Source organism: Tetrao urogallus (assembly GCF_951394365.1).
Source record: "Tetrao urogallus genome assembly, chromosome: 3".
NCBI lineage: Eukaryota > Metazoa > Chordata > Aves > Galliformes > Phasianidae > Tetrao > Tetrao urogallus.
Window position 1 is genome coordinate 70,664,117 of NC_136815.1, and position 23,954 is coordinate 70,688,070.

Sequence of the window (23,954 nt, forward strand, 5' to 3'; positions counted from 1 at the left end):
AAGATTTTCCTGAATATATAAACAAACATACAACTCTACCACTTGTCCCTTAGTAGTTATTAAGTGTGAAAAGAAGTAGCATTAGCTCTATTGCATTAATTTACTGTACTCAGCTTTTTTTTTTGTTTTAATCAGGAGCTTCAGCTAAGTTTTAATCTTTTGTTTTCAGATATCTAAATTGGAATTCAAAAGATTGCACTGATTAATTTATATGTCAGTTTTGCATCCAGTTGCAATCTTAATTTCAAAGAGAAGAAAATCCCACCAATGTACAAATCTATATATGAGCAATTTTTCATTGATATAACAGTGATTTTACCTGGGCTGGGTAGGTAGAAAGAAATTCAATCAGTTGGAAACTAGTTTCCTGGATATGCATAGCTGCCTGGCGAATAACATGGTGCAGTGACAGCTGGGACTCCTTCAACAGAGAATTGAGCCAAACTTCCACATTACCTTCAGCCATTACAGGTCTACTCAGCTCAACAGTCTCACCCTCTCGCGAACTAATTGACAATATACGATCATATATCTAATAAAAGCAAGAAAAAAACAATTTGTGATTAATAGATTGATTATTACGTCTATTACAACTGGTGTTCATGCTAGCATTTCATTAAATTTATTTAGATACATGCAAAATTATATTATCTATTAAGCAAAATGTGAACACAATAAAACTGTTGCTTTAAGTATGAATAAAGGCTTTAAACAAAACATTGCCATCTAAAGGAGACAAACTTCAGTACACTGCTAACACTCAAATTTCACTTCATTTCAATGAAGACACTCATTTTCCAGTAAGAAGAGAAGGAAACCTCTCCCTATTAGTGCATATCCTAACAAAAGATGCAGACTTAAAATAAAAAGCAATGGAAACATGGAAGTTAAGGAACATGGACAACCAAAAGAATTTCATGCATGGGGAGGTAGCAAATGTCTAAGGAAATACGTATATACACAGGTAAAAGAAAACCTGTGTTGCAATCTATTCTTTTCATACAGCGTAAGAAAATTGTTCTTCAAACAACATTTTTCCAGGCAATCTTAACATACAAATATGCTTATAAAACATCCTTTCTGGTGAGCTTCTGATTCTAGCCTGTATTAAGCCACAGAAGACAATTCAGCTTGCTATTTAACAGATATCATGCATTGTTTAACAATCTGAAAGAATGCAACTTCAAGGTTTGGGGAGTACATACCCTTTCATGGAACTTGACAGTTTTAATGTTGTCAAAGACATTCAGCAGATGTGCTTGTATAGTGTGAGAATCTGATGCCTGGCCAAGAATTTCTAATAGGGCAGGATCTGATACAAAGAAGAATCGTGGAAATAGGAGGCGCTTCTTCTCCAGGTACCTGCATTTAAAAATATTTGTTAGGAGGAGAAGGAGTAGACAGAAAATGAATTAGGTTACTTTATACATCTTTTTCTTTTTAAATGTGGTATTTCTCACTATGCATTATTGCTTTTATTTTTTTAATTTGTGGTAGCAATAACAATTCTTATCCATCATACCTCCATTTTAAGCACCTGCTTGAAGACTACTCTTTTAGTACCAGAAATAATTTCATTGAAACCTTTGCTGCTTTCTATAATGTAAACACTACTAAAATGAAAAGAAATTATTATGAAGCTAGTGTTTTTAATTTAGATCAGTTACTTGCTGCTTAGTTGTCTTATTCTGAATTTCTCCTAGACCTGTGAAGGATCTGGAAAGATATTCAAACTTAGACTGTGCCTGCTGGATTGAAACCAGACACAAACAGCTTTGATGTCATCAGAGAAAGACAGTGACAGCTTAGTCACTAATCAAATACTCAGCAGTAAGGAACTGGCAGTATCTTTGGAAGACTTGCATCAGCCTGCTACCTTGTTTACTCAGTTCAACTGAATTCATAGTGAAATAAAAACAGGATCTTTATGAAGTCCATGGGACTTGATCTTTTGCTAGTTAAACAATTTACAAACATTCCCTTGAGACTGGTATTGTAGTAATCTTACCCTGTGAGTGATTTCTGACAGATTTCAAGCTGTTCTAGTAAATGTGGTAGTAACTGTCCCATGATTTCATCTCCAATGCAGCACTGAACAACATTAGGTGCTTCATGAGCTCTAGTCATGATCCTTACCCACGATTTATCAATGTTAGAGAAACGCTTTGCTTCCTGTTTAAATATAGAGAGGTGAAGAAATGGAGGAAGGAAAAAAAAAAGAAAGAAAAGGAAAAATGAACCTTCTGGAAGAATTGGCACCAGTAATCCTCTCACAAGTAATCACAAGAGTCCAGTCCCAAAGATTTTTCAGCTTAGAAAAACAAATCTGCTTGCATAATAGAACTTATTTTATACTTCACTGACAAACCTGATATCCACTTTCAAACATTCTTAGAGAAAAACATAGAAAATGTCTTATTCTGGAGAATGCACGCTCCAAATTTGAAGACTTTTTCTAAAAACTACATTAATTTTAATTCAAAAAGCAATGTAGAAAAGTTTAAGATTCCTAGCAAAACTGCAAGTAGTACTGGGCTAGTGACAAATATTACTAGATTAACCTAATACTAGTACAAGGGACAACACTTACACAAGTACTGGTTAATAATTTAACAGTCTAGAAATAAAGAGATCAACCTGAGGACCTTTTATTATTCTTTCTAAGGCAATATTTTGGTAGGAATTTGTTACCTAATGTCTTACTAAGTCTAATTTTGCTAACCATTAAGACAGTGAAGCATAAGCTACTTCATTCATTATGACATCATAGTTACGTTTTATTCTTAAGATATAGAAGCTCAAACTGAAAAAAGGCAGATCTGAAAACCTTTGGAAGCTGCTTTGCTATGTCACCACCAACAAAAACAGCTTCTAAATAAATCCACAAGTTCTGCACAGTTATCCAGTTCTCAATGATATCTGTCGTGTTGGAAAGATAGTGCACCCATTTTTGAATCTGTGTCTTGAAGGGCGTGTTGTATCTAAAATAAACAAAAGCAATTTGTTTTAATTTAAGAAGGAAACAAGTCTCTTAGAAGCCAGCACAGTCCTCAAACATGACAAGGAGGAATATTCTTGACATTTTTATTTTTGTCAGGATCTATGTTCCTTGTTTTATCAAGGGGCTTTGACTTTCTGCACAAGGTAATATGTAGATCATTTTAATAGGGATTTTCAGTACCCTCAGAAAAAAATCTTTGTAAAAGAGGAGGTGGCCTCACTGGGGCAAAATAGCAATGCCTGTAATCCCAACAGGACCCCTGCCACAACAGGACAGTGCTCCCTTTTATGTCTGTCTCCACTCTTGCATCCATGGAAACTGTTCAACTAATTAGTCAGGAAATCTGAATAATCATTTCAAAATATTTTAATGCAGGAATATCGACAATGAGAAGTAGCCTATGAACAGTTCAAGGACATCGAGTTTTTATCTAGATGTTTACTTTCCTTCCCCTTTGTGAAATAAAGCCTCTTGCTTGTATTTATAACTCACACATACAAGTCGACTCTGCTCTTCTTGTTACCTGTTACTCATGAGAGAGCCAAGAATCATCAAGCTGTCCTCCATGGTAGAAATTGTTTCTGATATGCTGTCTCCTCTTAAAAGAAGTTCCCCACGGGTTTTAAAGTTTGCAAAGACAAATGTTCTGTTGTCCCATTCAGCTATCACTTGTTTTAACTTCTGTTCAATGTCTCTTTCCTTCACAGCACTTATGCAGATATCCTTTTAAATAAAAAGAATGTCAAAACAAGTTATAAACTATTCAGTTCTTTGGCATCCGAATCCAACTGTTATTTCCTTTAACCCTAGTTAGGCTGAAGAGCAACTGTTTAAGCGGAGACCCCTTCCAACCCAAGCCATTCTATGATTCTAAGTGGGAAGATCTAAAGACATGAGAACACCATAGCTAATAATCCATGTATCAATTCACAATATGGTAAAGTTAGTGTGGTTACTAGAATGATATAATGATTATTTTCATACCTCTAATATTGTAAAACATCCTCATTAATGAATTAATTGTGAGCCACACTACATGTTTTATACAGGGTTTACACTACGATATGCGTCATTATTTTACACAGAAAACTTTACTGACAGCATATTTCTATGCTCTTTCTTTGCAGTGTTTTCCCTCTTAATACTGCTACTCAGATATCTTTCTGACCACATTGTTTAGTTTCATGCATCCATTTCTCTTCCTTCTAAATACCTCTATTTCCTCCTTATATTTGAGTAGAGGAGTCTCCATAATATTCTTCAGTCTCAGTGTTTCACCTTCTACAACAAAGTTGTGTTCAGTGAGTTCTGTTATCTGCTTCCAGTGCCGAGGCATCATTGCCTTGCTTGACATGCGTTCCAGCAACGGGCAACATTCACAGAAGTCTTCAATAGTCTTCTTTAGGTCAAAAAAGGCCGGCCACTCCTTTACACCATGAGGAAGCTTATGGCATCTACATAAAAATAATCCAAGCTTTTTCACATATATTCAGACATCCCACTTCCCACTTAACCATCATACTGTTTTAACAGTAGATGACATATCAGGTTCCCTGTATTTTGAGGATTTTGTACATAACTAAATCTGTTACCAAATTATTTCACTGACCAATAACTGAATACTCACAGGCTCGATCTAAGGAGTGTATCTGCATAATTCTATTGAAGGTCCAAGTGAACCACCAGATACAATTGAATCACTTTATATCTAGATTTCATCTTTTGGTGAGGTTCATGATAAGGACTGCTCTATTCTCTTGCAAAAAGTCTGTTCCTCTAGTTTTGTAGCAAATATATTCTAGCTACTTCAGGCATCTCAGGTAAATCTCTACCTCTCATGATTAATAATGTTAAAAGAAACAAGGTAAATTTCCTTTATGAACAAAATAAACTGCATAAACTTTAACGTATGTTCAAATGAAGAGAAGAAAAAATATATATCCAAAAGTCTCTAAGGAGCAATAATGAAATAATCCTCATTATTTAGAGCATATTCTAGCTTCCTTAATTTAGGAAATTAGTAATGAATATATTTTTTCAATTAAAATTAATAGTGCTAACTATTACATTTAAGAAGTAAAAAAAAAAAATTTAGCCATCTTTTCACAGAACCAGTTTCTCACCTGTTCTGAAATTCCATAAGTTCACCACTAATTTTTCCAACATCCAATTCTGACCAAAGAATATCATAGTACCCACTGACTGTGTCAAGAACACTATTATATAGATTATAGAGTTTCTGTAACAGATTCAGTTGCTTCTTTATTTCAAGTAGCTGAGGATATTGTGTAGCAGGCAAACCAAAAAGATCTTCTCCATCAGTGTAAGTAATGTACTTCCGAAAGAGATTATCAAATCGATTCTAAAGAGAGAGAGAGAAATGAAATGTATTTAAGTAACTAAATATTCAAAATCTGGCATTATGCTTAGAGGTGCATTGAAGAAAAAGGAGAACAACTAGAAGTCATCATTACAGGAACATAAATTAGCCCAGTATAAATAAATATTTGAACAGGAGAACCAGACAGTATTTTGTTTTAAGGGAAGAAGAACAAACAGAAATGGGCAAAAATGCAGATGTGAAAAAGACACAATAATAAACACAAGAACAGCTTATAACCAAATACACTAAATTTGAGAATAGGCACAGCTCTGGACATCTGTATGTAGTTACTATTACTCAGGTCCTAAAAACATAGTTTTAATCAGCTTGAAAATGCATGGAAAAAATGTTACCTTAGCTTTCATTACATTAAAATAGTTCTGACCGATCAGTAACCCTATGTACCAACAAAAATTAGTTCAACGAATTCCCAGTTCATTCTCAGAGCCTTCAGTTGTTAGTTTATTTGCATTAAGCAATAAGAAAAATCTTAGAATTAATAGTACCTGAAACATGGTAAGCCTGTCACTGGCTTCCTGAGGCTCTAAACCAACCACCAGTGGCCCACTCTGAAAAGAATGGATATATATGAAATTAGAGCGAGTTTAGAGGAGGGGGAGAGGGAAGGACATCAAATTAAACAACAATGCTGATTTGAAATGCAAACATTTTTGGTGTTGCAAGACCTCATACTTACATCAGGTAACAACTGATCTGACAGATGACAGAATTACTAAAACAACCATTTTATTTTCATTAAATAAAAGCAATTTGCTTTCTTTTAATATAGAAGTTTTATTAATACTGGAAAAGGTAGGCAGTACTAGAAAAGGTAGGCAGTAGTAGCTCCTTTTTCAAGAATAAATATTAGTTAAAAGACTGGTTTGGCTTGACATATTCTGCTGAGAAGGAACATAAGAGTTGAAGTCATTTGTATTAACATTCCCTGCCAGAAATCTCTTCTTACATTCTAATTTAATTTCTCTTAAATTCCAACTTTTATATTTGCACATGGTAACAAGCTATGTATTAGGAACTTTATATGTCTCCAACCTTTTAGAGCTGATTACCAGCATAAATTTCAGTCACACACAAAAAATAACATAATCTTGTCCTGCATTGAAACTCAGCTACCACATTAACAAGAATAAGCATAGTTTTCAGATAGTAGAGGATCATCATGCTATTTAGTCAACTCCACAATCTTTCCATGCTTCCACTGCTCTTCAAAAGCTCTTCTATTCCAATATCGCAAACTCTTACCTGTTCATAATCTGAATAGAACTGTGCACAGTCTTCAGTAAAAGTCTTCAGAGAGCTAATAAGCTCTCCTCTGAACTTTGGCTGCAAAGCAATGAGCTCATTCTGCACTTCATTTGCTCGGAGCAGCAGCTTTTCCCAAGTATAGTGCAAAGTATCCACCTTCTCTGACTCTTCCTTGGTCACAAGTAGATCATACTTGTTTAATATAGCATAGGATTCCTGTCAGAAGGTTGGATCAAGATAAACAAAACAGTTGCAGATGCTAATTTTACACATTTAAGTGCTAATATTTTAAATACTTAAGTACAGAAAAATATTTGCTAGAAAGAAAATTTGTTCTTTTTATTATAGTATTGGCACAATCTGGCAAGGCAATACCCAACTTGAAGAAATATAAAAAGAAAAAAAATACCTACCTCTCCTTCACTTCTAACCTTTCCACAGACTCTGTGAAGGTTGGCTTCTTCTCCCATGTAACTAGCAATAGGACAAGAGGGAATAGCCTCAAGTTGCATCAGGGGAGGTTCAGGATGGATATTAGGAAAAATTTCTTCAAAAGAGTGGTCAGGCATAGGAACAGGCTGCCCAGGGTGGTAGTGGAATCACTGTGCCTGGAGGTGTTCAGGAAATGTGGGGATGTGGTACTAAGGAACACAGTTTAGAGGGTAATATTGGTGGTAGGTGGTTAACTAGATGATCTTAGAGGTCTTTTCCAACCTTAATGATTTTGTGATTCTATGATTTTGCTTTTTTATCTTTGCTCCAGTGTCCTACATCTCCCCAAAAACAATTTCCAGTTGAAGTACTTCTCAATTTTACAGGTTTTAGTTTTATTTTAATAGGAATATTATTCAGATCCATGTCTTCCATTGTACAGCATGACCCAATCTGGATATTTATTACATGATGTAAGCCATGAGAAAACAACTAACCAGAGGCCTGCAAATTAGCAAAGAAAACAAACATCTGTCCATATGGATACTGAAGCCTCACTTTTTGTTTTCAACAACAAAGCATCAATAAATCATTTCAAAAGTTACAAAAACTAATATGTAGCAACAGATTCAAACATTAAAACTGTTCTTCATTCATAGAAAACACAGAATGGTTTGGGTTGGATTGGTGCATTAAAAATCATCTAGTTCCAACCCCCTGCCATAGGCACAGACATTTTTCTCTAAGTCAGGTTGATCAAAGCCCTGTCCAAACCACATCAAATGATGGAGCATCCAGAAATTCTCCAGACAACCTGTTCCAATGTCTCACCATTGTCATCACTGAAGATTTTTTCCTTATTCCCAATCCAAATGTCTCTTTCAGTTCAAAACCATTGCTCCTTGTCCTGGCATTACAAGACCCAGTAAAAGTAATTCTAATTACTATAAATTTATTTAATGTTCCCTTCACTTATTATGAATTAGTTCAGCAATTGAATTTTGTGGGCTAGCAGTTTCATTTGAATTTTTTTCTGAAAAGAATTATTTCTTTATATGTTTATGTTTAATACGTTTACATTTTTCAGTTTGACCAACTTGCAAACAAATTATCAACATGAAATCAGAACTATCTGCCCATCACTCTGTGTGGAAAATAGGTTAAACTGTTCCAAAAATCTGACCCATGACTTCTTGTGCCTACAGAATCCAAGAAGCTGTCTGCAGAATTGGAAGTTTAGGAATCCTTGACTACCAAAGCTCATTGCCTAGGCTCATGGTAAGAGCAAACCATGACAGTTCTCAGAACTTCTAAAACGTCAGCTCCCAAGAGATTCCATTAACAATTCCATTGATAGTTCTAGCTGTGGATGTGCTTCTCCTTTTACCTACTAGTCCCCTACTTTGCTCCTTCATGGAACTATGGAGACCTTCACAAGGCTGAGTGATTCACTACTTCTTTGTAATGAAATATAGAAGGGCTCTATGCTGATTTTTAATTGTTTGCACATAGAACATTTCATAAATTTCCTCAGGTCAGAGAAAATCAGGTGAAGAAACAGCTGTGAGAAATTTGTCTGAGAGCAAGATGTCAGTTTTGCATTTCCAAAACAGAATTTTGTGTTGATCTACTTTAATTAAAAATAATAATAATCAACACAAACAATATAAATATGAGTAACCAGGAACTATCACGTGTCTTGGCAAAAAAAGTTCCTCTGAATATCTAGTTAATCCTGCATTTTGCCAAACTACAGTATTCTACAGAACATAGCAAGTCTGCAACCCAGCATTAACCCACCTGAAATCATATGTTTTCAATGTGCTCTAAGTACCAACGCAGAAAACAAATACTGTGCAGAAACATTACCCAGAAATGCAACATTCTTTTTAACTACCTCAATGGGCCCAACTTGAGAGTCTATGGAAATCTGTAATTCTCTGATGTCTTTTAGTGCAGACATGGCTGTTCTTATGTCATCCAGGTCCTCAATGCGACGATTTAACTTCCTGTCAGTTTCCTCTATAAAAGTGAAAATTGTTTCCATCTCTGTTCTGTACTTCTTATTGCAATGATGACCCAAAACACTCATCCAGTCTTTGATTTCTGCTCTCAGTGCTAGCTTTAGATCAGCTGAAAACAGTGAACATTTATAGTTATTTCAATATTTTAGATATTTTTTAAGATGTACTTTTAATCTTATTTCAACATGTATTCTTTTCACTCCTTGTTCTGTTTTTGCTTTTTTTTTTTCAGTCTAATTTTCCATGCAAACAGAAGATGAAATTATTTTGACACCTTTGAGTAATTTATAGGATTACCTGCAATTCAGGATTGTTTTCCTCATAACCTTCTCAAAATACATCATCTTTCCAGTAGGAAGCTGGACTCCACATTTCTCTCATTTTGTTGATATAGCATTACATACATTTTTGTCCCAAAAACTACTAATAAATTCATTAATAGCCTTATCAATGTCTAAAACTTTTCAAAAATAAACTTTAAAAAAATCAGGGGCGAATGCAGGGTAGAATCAAAAAGTCTGACTATAGAAGCTGAAGCTGATATTTAATGAAACCGTTATATCCACCAAACGGATACTTTTTTAAAGATTCCATTGCATCAGTGGAACCAAGGACCAAAATGTAGAGAAACTTGAAATCTTGCTGAGTTCATACCCAATTTGCAGCAATCCAGCCCATTCCCTATAGCTCTGCCCTTCAGTTCAGATTTCTTTCTCATTGTTCTCAAGAGAAGTCAAAAATCCAAACCAGTACAAGCACTACATAAAATTTTAGCTGGATATAAATTCAACTCTGTTACAGCTAGATGTTCATTCAGTGTGCATATTTCACTAGTGCTTCCTCCTTTTTACACAATATCTCTTTCCATGCTTATCTCTTATACCTGATGGTATTTTCAATCTATAAAATATCAGACTCACCCTATCTCCATCGAGTTTTAATAGCCAAGTTTTACATGTAACAAAAGACATTTGTTTGATACTTCCTCCTAATGAAGAAGCCATTTTGCTCTCTCAGATTTGTCATTCACTGTAAATCAGCTGCATATATTTCTTACATTCCATCATAGTTCCTGTCATATCTGTTATAGCAATATGAAATGCTTATGTGATATGGAAACTGAGCTAGAGAAAAGTGAAGATGCTGGGCTTCCACAGCAAAAAGGGAATCAGTAACAACATGTATGCATCGCTTAATTAACTGTATTAAATAGACAACTTTTCATTTGAAATCAGTGTTTGAAATCTTCTCATCACGTGCAGCCAGGCAAGGAGAAAAGCAACATAAGCATAGTATACTCCTCTCAAAATACATATACTTACTGAAGCCAATGACATAAGAATGAATAAACTCTACTATCCACTCCATAAGTGAACAGAAATGTCCAGGCAGGGGAAGAAACATCAAATGATCCTCACAATACCCTGCTTAATGTATTTTTGTATGCATTTACATCCAAACAATACAGCCACTCCACATTTCTGCTTCATATCTTTAACCTAGCTCACTCATCCACAACTAAACATCATTTCTCCTCCCTATAGGAATCAGAAAGTATAATACTCTAGAAAGAAGTGCAAAGTTGAACTTTACCAGTGTACAGTGCAATAGCTCCCACACAGATGTATTCAGGCTCAGAACTGACTTTCATCTCCAAGTCTTTGACAAGTAGAATTTGAGATTCCAATTCAGAGAGTAATGGGTTTCCCATCATGAATTTTTCAATAGTCTTCTCCTTGTCCCTCTGCCATATATGGTGGTAACAACTAAAACTCTCCATAGCTGTAAGAACTTCCTGAAACACATTACAAGTTCACAAAAAGATTAGCAAACCATACATCACACATAATTTCTTAGTGTATTAAGCATTCATTCATAAGAGGAGCCGGTTTGCCTCACCCTAGTAAAACAGAAGGCTGCTGGTAAACTTATGCTAAAGTAGGCTCATCAGCAATCATAATCCTTAGCACTGTTTGCTAGCCACAGTCAATTCGTCTAATCAGTTAAAGTATTTTACAATAAAGTGATTTTTCAGTCACTAACAACTTCTATATGAATAAAACTGTATTTAACACATTCGTGCAATTACTACCATTTCTATATCAAATATGCAGACCCAACTACAGTTAAGACACATTTCATGGTGTTTTAGTAATTGTAGATATGTTTTCAGTCAGACTTAAACATTAAATAATATGCAAAATCTCATGCATCTTTGAACAATGAGAACACGTTACCCAACATTACTTTCAAAGCAGAACTGTAAATTTGCAACACATCTGCCATCCACCACTCGACACTTTCTCATTCATACGCTTAACCAGGGCTTTCAATGCCTATCCTTTTTCCCCCAAAGATATTAAAATCGGTACATTTATATGCTTTAGACAGTAACTTAAATTAACATCCCTATTGTCTTACCTTTTTTGTAGAATTAATAGCAGTGGTGAGTAAAGATACCAGTTTAATAATTTCTTTGTTATTTGAAACACTCTTGAAGTAGTTCTTGCTCTGCACTGATTCAGACAAACTGAGAGATGCTGTATCTGACGCCCCATCTCCAAAGGCAAAGTCAAACACAAAAGAAGGTTTAGTACAAATTGCTACCAGCAAAAATAAAGACTTTTTCAATAAGCATACATTTTAAAAACTTTTTTCTAACAAAACTAACTCATTTTTCTCTAAACACTCTGGTTAATTGATCATTTTAAATAGAAATTAACATTAAATCCTAGCAGATTATTTTGAAAGGGTTAGGCCTGAAAATTAAAGAATAACAGATATATAATAAAAGATAAGCAGAATGTCCTTTAGCTAGGAAATACCCACAGGATTGAAGTTTTCAGAAATTCATATTGCATCTCAAGCAAGAGAAAATCTTGGTTTTGAAAAACTAATTTAATTCCTCATGCAGTTCAAAGATTACTTACCTACTTCTTAGATATACTAGAGGATGTTACCCTAAAAACAATCTATATACTTTTCAATTACCTGAAGTACGAAGTAGAAAAATTAATTTGGTTTGATTCTAAAAAATCAGATAGGAAAAAAAAAACAGAAACCTAAGACAAAAGAATCTTAAATTTGCTTAAATGAATGTCTTTGATAACTTAATTTCAAGTCTGATCCCAAAACATATTAATTAGTTTTAGCAATTTTAGTCTATTCAATCCTTCACACAAACCTCTCCGCCAATACTAAGATTTATCTAGATATCTCTACTCAACAACAGTTTTTGTTTAAGTCTAATTTATCCTTCTTAAAAGAATGTTAACACAATTTTAAAGATCATCTTGAGATGCCAAGTCACAAACCACACTGGCAAATCACAAAAGATTTTGTGCAATGGCAGTGACTATAATTGTTTTCCAAATTCACTCAAAATTTCTGCTGTGCCGCCAAAGCTGGCAAACTAACAGTTTCCCACACACTCCAAGCAGAATCCAAAGCAGAACAACTCTGAATTTTACAACAAAATCTCCTTACTCAAATTCCCACAAGAAAATATCTTCACGCCACCTTAATTGCTATACGTAGGAAAAGCTCTGGCATTGTTGTATCCTAGTTCTTCTCCAAGGTGGATTAAAATCTGTGAAGTCTTTATTCCCTTGCTTTTGATGTATTTTAGGTCTAAATCCTTTTACACATACTGTATAAATCACATTTACCTAAAACTCAAATTGAGCGATATCAGAGCTTATCATTACCATGCGTGTTTTTCATTCCAATCTCTTTCATTCCATCTTCAGAATCACTGTCTCCACTCTCACACTGCAACATAGCTAATTTTCTCTCTAATAGTTCTTTCTGTGGAAGAAATAAAAGTTCATTTTCCATTTGCAGTAGTTTTTAAACCTTAATTTTGTATTAAGGACAGTTATAAAGACAAACCTTGGATATTCTCTCCTTACTCCACTGCCCAACTCCTTTCATTACTTTCACAATACTGTCTACAGCTTTGTTAAGCGTTTGCTGTACCTCATCCAAAGAAGGTTTCATGACAATATTAGGGATAGACAGGTTAATGCTAGTCTTAATGATAGGATGAGCACTTGTTTTCTTCTTAGAGGCATCATGATTTTCTAAATGAAAGAAAATAACAGCAACAAAAAAAAGTTTTTCACATTTATTTCAAGACCTCCATCTAGGGTTTATGATTATATAAACCATTTCCTACAGCACAATATTGACTAATGAGTGTAATTTCTTAAAGAAAAAAGTCATGAGTAGTTTACAAGATGTATTGGTTAAGTCCATAGTAGCACAAGCAAAAACTAAGTGCCATCTTATTTTTGTTCATGAAACTCCTTGTTAACTTGTTCTCTGCAGCTAAGCTCAGTTCAACAGAAAACCTTGTTACCTGGCTTATACTCACAGACAGCATATTAAATTGGGCAAGAAAACTCCACTCTTCATATTGTTTGGTTTATGTTCCATAGAGACCAAAACCGAATGCCCTTATTTTTATTTCTTATAAGTAACAAAAAAATACTTCAAAAGAGTACATTATCATAATCTATAGAAAGATCTGAAAGCAGTTAGTAAGAGAAAGACAAAACACTCTCTTGTCTTTTTTTTCATAGTTTTATGTAAAAGTCAAGGTCAAATAGGTAAACTTAAATGTCAAGTCCAGCTCCAAATACCAGTTCCAGAACATAGGGTCTGTCCTAAAAGAAACTTTATCAAAATGATACTTTTCTGTGTTTACAGGGGAAAAAAATATCCTCTGGAGAAATACTGTGTTATCAACTGTGATTTAACAAGACAGCTCGCTTAGGCTTGTCTTCCCTTCTCTTACTTATCTGGCTCTTTTTATGATATAGTTCTGCAATACTACATTTACATATATCTTTCCATAGGCTAAATAAGCAGGCAAAGTACTGCAATATGGCTACCTGGGAGGCTGATCATGGAAGATGCATGGACACGCTTCCGTATGTTCTCCAGAGTATTTCGAGTGAGTTTCAGAAGGGCATCAACATTACAACCATTGAAGTAAGAAAGTAGTTCATTGGCTTCTTCCTCTAATATTTCTGTATCTTTTCTCTTCTTCTTTGCCGACGGAGAAAGTCCAGCCCATATCTCAAATGAATTGTTGGAGGAAGTCAGGCTTTTTGATCTTCTTTCCTCCTCTGTTGCTAAAACATCACAAATCAAGTTAGTTAAATCTATGTAGGAGGACTGAAGACACAATAAAGCAACACTTCCATAGGTGTGTGAAACATAGGTAAGTCTTACAGAAGTGCAAATAATACTCATTTGTCATCTGTACCTATATGTGCTGGTCCTTTTATTTCTAACTACCTTCTCTACTCAGTTCAAACTGGAGTAACAATCTTTCTTGCTTTCTCTAGGAAGTCCAGCACTTAATCAAGGCCTGTAAGTAGCTGTTTCCAATTTATCAATATTTGAACATGAAAGTTAGACTGACAACACTGTCCTATTTCGCAGATGATTGTTAGATGATCCATCATTAGATGATCCATAAAGCAGAAGTCTTTAGACATCATATATTGATGGATACTACAGCCAGCTGAGATACAGCATTCCCCCCCCCTCTACATTACCAACAATATCGACCACGCACAAGAATAAGCACAGAGGAGCAGTACAATCTTACCTGTGCTTTTTCCCCTTCTTTCACCAGTGGAAACAACTGACTTCTCATCTTTTTTGACCTGTACCTCCGTGTCCAGTAACATGTTAATCAGCTCATTAGCTGCTTCTTCCACCAGTGAGCTTTTAAAATGTAAAGTCTGGGAACCTTTCATACAGAGCTCCTATTTATCAGATCAAAACAAACATATATTCTTATGGTTCCTGGTTTTATTTCTACTTCACAATCATAGCATCCTTTATTAGCACAAATTTCAAGGCTTCACATTTGTGAAAAACACAATCAGTGTACGACGTTATTTTAAAATCTGTTTGCTCTGATTTTTATTTCCTATTTCTATTTAGTTTTTGATTTTTTGTTGTCCCAAATAAAACATCATAAACATATTATAAAATTGCTGTGACTTGTTTCCTAAATCACACAACTAATCCAGAGTTGCTATTATGAATTAATGTTTACAATACATAACTGCATTAAAGGGCTCTCAAAAGCAAGTACTGCTTAATTTTCTTATTTTTCCAAGGTAGGCATGGGAGACATTAACCTTTCATTTGATCATTTCTATTTTGCAATATTTGGCTGTGCCACAGGGAGCATTAGCCAACTGTATTTTCCTTTTACACTCAGATAGGAGATAAAATCCATCCAAAGTTGAATTCATGAATGGAATAAGCACAAAAATTATTAACTGTGTGAAGGAAAAAAAAAGTGAGATTTAACAAAATTCAGAAATATTTTTTTTGATGGTGCAAATGAAGTGGCATTTCCCAGAATACTTTCACCCTGGTACTTCTGAACATATTTTGCATATACAAACTCAAGACAGCTTCAGATGTTGAAAGATATTCAGTACGCAATCATTTCCATAGTATTTACTCTCCCAGGAAACCAAGTGCACTTATTATGGAACTATTCTCAAGCATCAGACAGGCAATTCTGTTATGTAAGGGCACTAACAAGCAAAAATGACCGAAAAAATACTATCACAAAAGAAAAGAACTTGAGTGGTATTACAGCATAGAAGAAATATCATGCAGAAGTTGGCTTGACATTAATAAAGCGAGGAAAGAATGCCTCAGCTCAGATATCATAGCATTTTGTATTTTTGTTCCTATTTAATGTTCCAGTGAAAAAAACAACTGCAGATGTCCTTTCTCCATTTTCCCACCAATGCTGCAATTATTATATCTCATTTAAAAAAGGAAAATATGTTAATTTGAAATATTAAACACTTATTTACGAAAATCTTATCTATAACCTTAGTCTTTTGGAGAAATTCCTCACAGCTCAGTGGTTCATCTTCTGGTAATTTACAGAGCGGCACACTACTCATTTCTTGAAGGACAGCGTCAATACGAAATTCAATCAAGTCATTCACTCTATCAAGCAATAACTCCAGTTCAGCTTTTGAGGCAAAGAGAAGATTCAAAACAAGCTTAAAAGTTTGAAATAACAGTTTTGCAGAGCCCTGATTAAATTCATACTCAAACAAGATAACATATTCAATTTCATATTAATTTTACATCTTATCCATTTTATTTCAAACACCTAAACTTACTTGGCAAGGTTCACCAGTGGACTCATAACTAGTGTTTTGCACAATATATGCTCATCTAGTATATTCTGTACATATTCTAAAAGACAGTAGGCAAAAATTGCACACAAATATATAAGATTAACTTGAAATATATGCATTTCAAACACAAACGGAAAAAAATAAAGACATCAAAACTCAACTGAGGCATTCCAGTAATACTACTCTTATAGCGTGATTTAAATTACCACTTAGAGAACCCAACAGCAACAGAAATTTTTGATAAATAAAATGACCATCCTTCAAAAAATGTTAGAAACCAAATAATAGTTAAAGGACACCAATAACTAGAATTTTCAGTTTTATACCAATTCGCTTTCAATGCTGAAATTGAAATAACAGCAAGGTGCCTCTTCCAGACTCAAACGACTTATGTTATTCAAAATTAAATTGAGTATAATGTCAGGCTAGCATCTGAAATGCATTTTAATTTGCCATTTCAACTAAAGAAAACTTCTGCTATGACTTACATCATTTTAAAAAACAATCTAAGTTGATGTAATAATAGAGATAAAGCAAAAGGAATTTAGCAGCTTCAGAAACAATACATATCAGTGCAATCTTACTAACAGAATAAAAGCTCATCTGTTTTCTAAAGCATGCACATCTTTTGGGGAAACAACATCAGTGTTAAAGAGACTCACTTAAAAAAAAGAAAATGTAATAGGAAAAGCTATTGAGCAGTAACAGTGCCAACTCAGGGAAGATATTATTTCTTGAGAATTTTTATTGAAGAAACACAAGGATAGACTACAAAAAGTCTGAAACCTTGATATTATTAAAAAATGAGGTATCTTTCTCTGATGTAAGAATATACAGGAACTTCTGCAAACTACCTTATGCTTGGTTAAACCCTACTGCCATCTCATTCACATTAGTAAAAAATTTCAAACAGATGTCAGAAAATAAAAAAATAAAGATTTTTTTTTAGAAGCAGAGTTTACATGAAGTAAAGGAGACAGGTGAATATTCTAATTACAATTAAGCAAAAATCATATAAATAGCAGTAGACTTCATAATGAAATTTGCATTTGTACAGAAACAAGCAGAAATTACTGAAAGAGGCAAATGACTTACCTAACTTGCTAAAAATTGTATCAATATATTTCTCAATATTCAATGATGTCCAGGTCAGTAACATCAGACCTGGCTGGATAGCATCATCTATATTTGCTAACCAAGGGATCATCAATCGTTCAACAGGGTGTTTTATTTTTAGTTTAATTCTTTTATACTCTGCTAGCATCATCTGAAACAAACAGAGGATTAAAGCATTTTAATACACACTGTTCTAAACCTCTTCAAATACATACATTCATTGTGACTTAAGACATAAAATTATTCCACATTACTGAAATTAGTGAGAAATAATAAAATTCTTCGGATCTTTTCCATTATTTTTGGCAAAAGTTCAAGGTTTGCTGCTTTTTACAATAGTGGAATTACTAATTCATAGGGAAATTCACCTTTTCTGATATAAAGAAGGATTTTTTTGTAAATATCTTACTCCCTAAATGGACGTTCCCAGAGAAAAAAAATCCCAAGAAAAAAATCATCTAAGTTAACTTTTCAGCGGTTTTATTAGAGCTGTCTTAAAAGAACTTCAATATGGTGTTTAGTTTTAAACGCCTCTTTAACCCACTGATCTATTTTCACATTTTGGAAGAAAATACCCTTGTAATAGCTTTATGATGTAACATGACACTTTCATCTCATTTCAGAATCAAGTAGCCCTTTGAAACACTATTTTTCCAGACATGCTTTATCTTTGAATCCTTGTCTTCACTCATCTAGAACTCTGTCTGTTCACAGGGAGACAAAATGACCCAAAAGAATTACGGAATGAGAGAAGAGGAAGCTTTAGCTGCTCTATTTTAATCTTCTCTACAGACATTTACGTCTAACACTGATGCAGGAACTATGTTGTTACACGATGTCTGCCGGATCTTTTGAACTTTTTAAAAGCACGCCATCTGCTAACTATCCTCTTAAAACCAAGTGTATTGTTTGACTTGGAGTCAACCATAATTGACTCCATTGTTGGATGAGAGATAAACTGATTATCATTTAGAAAGCTAGCAATGGAGTGAGGCATCTTGTAAGTTCCTTTCCCTCCCCCTCTTCACCTCTTTCCCAAATTCTGCAGTACTTTCCTAAACCTGTGCAACTTTTAAGCAACTTCACAGAACATGCAAAGCCTGGAAATTCATTTTAAAAATGTCTTAGGAAAGAAAAAAAAAAACCCAACTTATCAATGTTGTCTTAATATTGATCTTTTTTTTAATTCTCATGTGTGTAGAGCCAAGTCATTTTAACATACGCCATACATACATAAAACAACTAAAATGAACCCACCTGCAAATTGTGGACAATATTCTTATACCAGTCTCTCTTCTGTTGAATAGCACTTGCAAATGGTGGGATATCAAGGCACATGTGAGCCATGCAATCTGTTTCTCTAATTAAAGTTAATATTTGAGGGTCAAAATTCACAAATAACTCTCCTGTTTCTGGAGATTTTACCAAGAGAGCTGCCTGAAGTCTTGTTTTAGTTAATTCAATCTGCAGGAAACAAAGTCATCATTCCTGATAAGACAAGCTAATACAACAAAACACTTTGATTTGGAGGTAAATATCAATTTGGTACAAAGAGATAATAAAATCAGGTATTGCTGACAATCAAGATTGATATGGTGAATCAAAAATAAAACTGTTGATGCAATCTGTATGCACTCAAAAACCTAACAATGAAATGAACTTTCATCATCTGACTGACATTTTTTTCTGTTGGGTTCCTGGATATCCTAAGTCCCATTCCATAAGCAAACATTAGATTCAAAACCATAGAGATTTTGACTTCAGTTCTCCTAAGTCTCATTTTCATAAAACTTAATGCACATTTTGAAAGCTGCGCACCTCCTTGATGAATTGAACTTAGACTTGGATAATTTCTTTAGACTTCTTTTATAACTGATTCCTGGTTTCTCCTTTAGCTTCTTTTCCATTATCTAACAGTTATATAACTCTGCAATCTTAACAGCTTTATAATCCCTAATTTTATCAAGCTTTCTGGGCAATTTGTGACCAAAAAAAAAAAAAAAGATTAAAATTCACATTCGTCATAATTCTTTTATTCTTAAAAGGGAAATCTAGTCACACTATAGATTTAGCTGTTTCATTTGAATACAACAATATCATTTGTTCTCCAGGTAACTAGAGGGGAGAAGATTCTTAAGATCACTCATGGAAAATTTGGCTGACATCAGTCATTTCTTCCTGTTATGCCTGTTTTCAAGTTGTCCTTTTGCTGACATAACTTCAGCTCATTATTCACTTCTCAAATGTCATGCATCACTTTACTTTTAGTTGGAGATTGTTTTTAAGTAACAGTTTCAGAACCCATTGCTTTTTTCCATGCACTTCATCCTTCTCTATGTAATTCCCTGAAACTTTGCATCCTCTTTCCATGTCTAAAATACAGTGGACAATACTCCTTGATTCAACAGTTTCATATGTTACAATGCAATTTTACACAATTTTCAAGTTAACATTAAATGTTGTAAACAAAGTTGTCATGTTCTACCCACTGACAGCCAGTTACTCTGTACAACTGCCTCAAATGGCAACTGACTTTTTTCTCAAAATGTTCATCGCCAGATCTTACTCAATTCTTCTCTGGGCTTTGGAAACTCATTAATCTTACTTTCACTTTCTTCCTCTCCCATTTACGTTTGTAAACGTGGGGGTTTTTTTAGGCAGTTCTCATTACTAAGATGTTACACACTGTTAACAAAAATCAGGGGTATGTTAAATGCAAGAATCTTACACTGTCATAGTACTATAGTAAATTTCACATCTTCTATTAGTTTAATATGTCCGAGTAGAATTATGCATAGTATGAAAATTATGGCTTTAAAACTTATGCAGTAAAAAGAAGCAGATAAACAAAATGGTTGGTATTCACAAAAGGTTAAAAAATAAAAAGAGAAAAAGAAAGAGCCACTAAACCTATCTATTTCCACTGAATAGAAGGATAAAAATTAGTATGCCACAGCCCTATTTCTACTGCATTTGTATTCTACATATGACACTTGCCCATCTCCCATTTTACTACTGTTCAGGAACAGAGCATGAGCTCCACCTTGTGTTCTCTGATATTTATGTCTACATCAGTCTGTAGTCTAAGTAGTCTTCTAGTCTAAGACTAATTTTGAGAAAACTGATATTTATCAGCCTCAGAGTTCTTCATATTTTACAGAAGATGGAGTTGAGCTACAAGAACAAGTATCTGCATTGATAACTGAGCCAGAACCTTCAAGAGAGTTTTTAGGAGATTTCGATTCCTTTCTTTTGATATTTAAGAGTCTGAGGCCAATTTTTCTACAATGTGATTTTGCCAAGGCAACAGAGAAACTGCAAGAGAAAAACGTGTGTATAGCACAGTAGAAACTTGCAGAAATTTCAAAGCTAGAAAGTAGTGTCTGAAGAAGCCACCTGATAATACGAAGGCAGTCAGAGGTTCTACATACAAAAACCAAGAAATCGAATTGGTCAAATGAGATTTAGAAGTTAAGGCAAACCGTGTTTTCTGAAGAATATTATACTACAGTGTTCTACTTGAACAGATGTTTGACAGGAAGCAAATTGGTACAAAATACATTTGCATACTTAATATCTTATTAATTCTATGAGATGCTCTATTAGTTGAGACTGGATGCTTTTTATACATATGCCCACACTGAGGGCAAATGTGGATTATCACTTTAAAACATAAGAATCATACTTTTAAAGCCAGCTAAGCACACTTGACTATTAACCAGAGATTTCTTCGAACTGCTGCTACCCAGTGTTTTAGTGATGCCTAGCACAATCAGAATCCAGTCTGGTCTGCAAACCTAGATTGCACTGATCTACCATCAACAAAAACCTAGCATATTTTTAAAGAGAAATATTTTAATCAAGATCAGCTATTTTACCTGCTGAAGCCATCCCCTGTGATAGATCACCTCAAACTCCATGAGAACTCTTGCTACTTTGTTGTAGTTGTGGATTATGCGCTTGCCATCCGGCGTTTGCAGAACAGCTGGCTGCTGCTGGAAAGAATCCATGGGCTGCTGGATCCTATGGAATAGGTGGCGTGCCCACAAGATTTTACCAGCTATTGGAGGCAGATTACGAGCCAGTGGAGGATCCTGCTTCTGCTTACTGTAGAGTTTACAGACTGCTTCTATGTCATATCCATAGTTTTGAAGGATTTTCTGATACTTTTCATTAATGCCAAGATTAGGGATTTGTAATCTGATTAGAAAAATGATAATTAGAACAATCATTGAAAAATTCAGAAATTCTTCTCATGCGTTGTTGGAACTTTTTCCCAGACAACCTTGCATTCATTTGAAAATAACTACTTTAGTAGCAGATTTTCCACTAAAGCTTGAACAAATACTGTCACAACTTGATTCCAAGCAACCAAGATTTAGGCCAGATGATAGAAGTTCCCAAGTAAGCCTACACATTTTCCATTTTGTCACTGTTTTCAAACACTGAACTAAAATTATGTGCAAACTGTAACCAATCTGCCACTAGCCGTCTATTCTACTAAGCAGAATATTGTTAAAAAAAAAAAAAAAAAAAATGGTGCAAGAAAAACTGAGACTGAGAAATAATCTGAATTTATCAAGGCAAATTTTAACATTTCCTAATATAAGCATTCTAACAGATTAGTTTCGTTATTCAAGAAGAAAACTAAAGTAAATATGCTAACAGAACAAAGTTTTCCCATACATATAATAGTTTTAAAACATGAAGTCCATTCATTACATTTTTGATACATAAAAATATGTGGTTTTTTTTATTAATCTACATAACTGAACAGACATCCCTTACCAGAGCTGAGCAGTTGATGGAGTGGAGATTAAATTGATTTTGCTTTGTATTTAAGGAGATACCTGTTCTATTTCCTGCTTTCTCACCATTCTCAAAGTATCATTTCCATTTTCTGGCAGAATTCCAACAAAGTAAATAGGACATAGTACCTTTCAAATTTCTTCAACATACACAGTGCTCTTTCAGTGTTCAGAATATTTTCAAAGGTGTTGTCCATAAAAGTCTTTAACTGATCCTGAAGGAGAGCAAATAATTCTATAGTAGACATAAGGCACGTACCTCAAATATACCAGGTGTGATTTTACATGATTTATAATGTATTATATTAGAACAAAGTTTATGTGAAAGTTACTCAGTGAGTATCAATTTTCACTCTTTCCCACCCATTTCAAACAAAATACAGTCAACTTTCAAGGCATTTCCTTCCACTGTTCCCTCTGTAGCTATGCAACCAGAAAAGGCTTTTGAACCATCAAAGGTTCCACCATACTGGGACCCTAAAAGAATGCTGGCTTAACTCTTGGGCAGACAAAGCCAGTGAAGTGTTTCATTTAAATTTGCACTTAAGCCCCTACACATTTCTTCCATCACTTTGTGAAATCAGAACAAAGGGAAAATTAATTGTCTAAGCCATTTGTACTGTGTATTTCCATTCAACCAACTAAATCAAGCATTTTTATGTCAGTCTTCCCACTATTACATTCAAATAGAATAACAAGAAACCCTTGCCTATTCCCTGGTTTAAATGCTGGATAATAACCAGCATTCAAGTTATTTCTCAATTTCAGAATAGAAATCTTCAGATTTCCATAATTTTTCTGTGGTAACTCAGAGGTACTATTTTTTTCAGGAATTATTAGTAAATTCAATTCTTTGATAAAACCTACATGTAGATCATTTATCTCTTTGCAAAACTCTTCATAGTCTCGGTCAAAATCAGCCTTCCGTTGATCCAAGAAATTGTAATCCTTTTTCTTCATGATGTCAACAATATTCTAAATAGTTTTACAGAAAAACAGAATTATCACCATAAAATCGTCCCAAGAAACACATCAAAATATTTATGAATTTTTATGAGTTGTGCATACTTACATTTTAACTTAGTCATTAGTTATCTTTATTTGATGAGCAATGTAAGCAAAAGACATAAATGACATACTTGCAATCTAGAGCAATGGCCATATGAATTCTAGTTTTTTTTTATTTACTTTTGCTTTAAGTCAATTAGAATTGGCAGGATATTCAGACTTCCACTCCATAAAAGGCATTTGTTACCCACTGTTTCCCATTAAACATTTTCTCATGCAGGAGATCATTAGATTTATTTCAAAATTAACAGTTTATTTTCATAATAGTATTTTCCATGTCTCTAACTCATTTAATAGAAAAACAGACTACTTAAAAATCGCAGTAAGGTGCAGCATGCTAATAGCCCATGTCTTATCATTCCTTCCTTCACATAGCTGCTGTTCGCTCTAACAAAAGCACATCTTAATCAGCATCTCCCATGAGCTGTACACACATTTAAAGATTTCTGATAATGAATCGCTGTTCAGGTTGCTAGTAGTTTACTAGCAACTATAAAGTTCAACACATGTTCAGCACAGCGGACTTCTACCACTTTACCACAAGCCAACTGAGCCTCAATTTTATTACTTTGCTGTAAAGAAACATCCCAGGAAAGAAGTTAAAAAAAAAAAAAAAAAAAAAAAAAAGGTAATAAGATAAGTAACTTACAAAAAAAAAGCCTA

At 34.2% G+C, this 23,954-nt stretch overlaps 1 protein-coding gene across 1 annotated transcript in view; it reads right to left on the reverse strand.

Moving 5' to 3' along the window:
• Positions 1 to 23,954, reverse strand: part of DNAH5 (dynein axonemal heavy chain 5) — a gene marked incomplete at both ends in the record, with an annotated part of 104,894 nt that overhangs the window by 66,201 nt on the left and 14,739 nt on the right. Inside the window, 22 exons of the mRNA XM_079533475.1 lie at positions 320 to 532; positions 1,206 to 1,362; positions 2,009 to 2,172; positions 2,828 to 2,981; positions 3,525 to 3,724; positions 4,215 to 4,455; positions 5,125 to 5,363; positions 5,891 to 5,953; positions 6,648 to 6,866; positions 8,980 to 9,215; positions 10,700 to 10,901; positions 11,528 to 11,664; positions 12,814 to 12,913; positions 12,998 to 13,188; positions 14,002 to 14,244; positions 14,727 to 14,886; positions 15,982 to 16,127; positions 17,395 to 17,566; positions 18,673 to 18,879; positions 21,294 to 21,615; positions 22,353 to 22,438; positions 23,091 to 23,198. Coding sequence (XP_079389601.1) covers positions 320 to 532; positions 1,206 to 1,362; positions 2,009 to 2,172; positions 2,828 to 2,981; positions 3,525 to 3,724; positions 4,215 to 4,455; positions 5,125 to 5,363; positions 5,891 to 5,953; positions 6,648 to 6,866; positions 8,980 to 9,215; positions 10,700 to 10,901; positions 11,528 to 11,664; positions 12,814 to 12,913; positions 12,998 to 13,188; positions 14,002 to 14,244; positions 14,727 to 14,886; positions 15,982 to 16,127; positions 17,395 to 17,566; positions 18,673 to 18,879; positions 21,294 to 21,615; positions 22,353 to 22,438; positions 23,091 to 23,198 — 3,960 coding nt within the window. The remainder of the gene's footprint in view (positions 1 to 319; positions 533 to 1,205; positions 1,363 to 2,008; positions 2,173 to 2,827; positions 2,982 to 3,524; positions 3,725 to 4,214; positions 4,456 to 5,124; positions 5,364 to 5,890; positions 5,954 to 6,647; positions 6,867 to 8,979; positions 9,216 to 10,699; positions 10,902 to 11,527; positions 11,665 to 12,813; positions 12,914 to 12,997; positions 13,189 to 14,001; positions 14,245 to 14,726; positions 14,887 to 15,981; positions 16,128 to 17,394; positions 17,567 to 18,672; positions 18,880 to 21,293; positions 21,616 to 22,352; positions 22,439 to 23,090; positions 23,199 to 23,954) is intronic.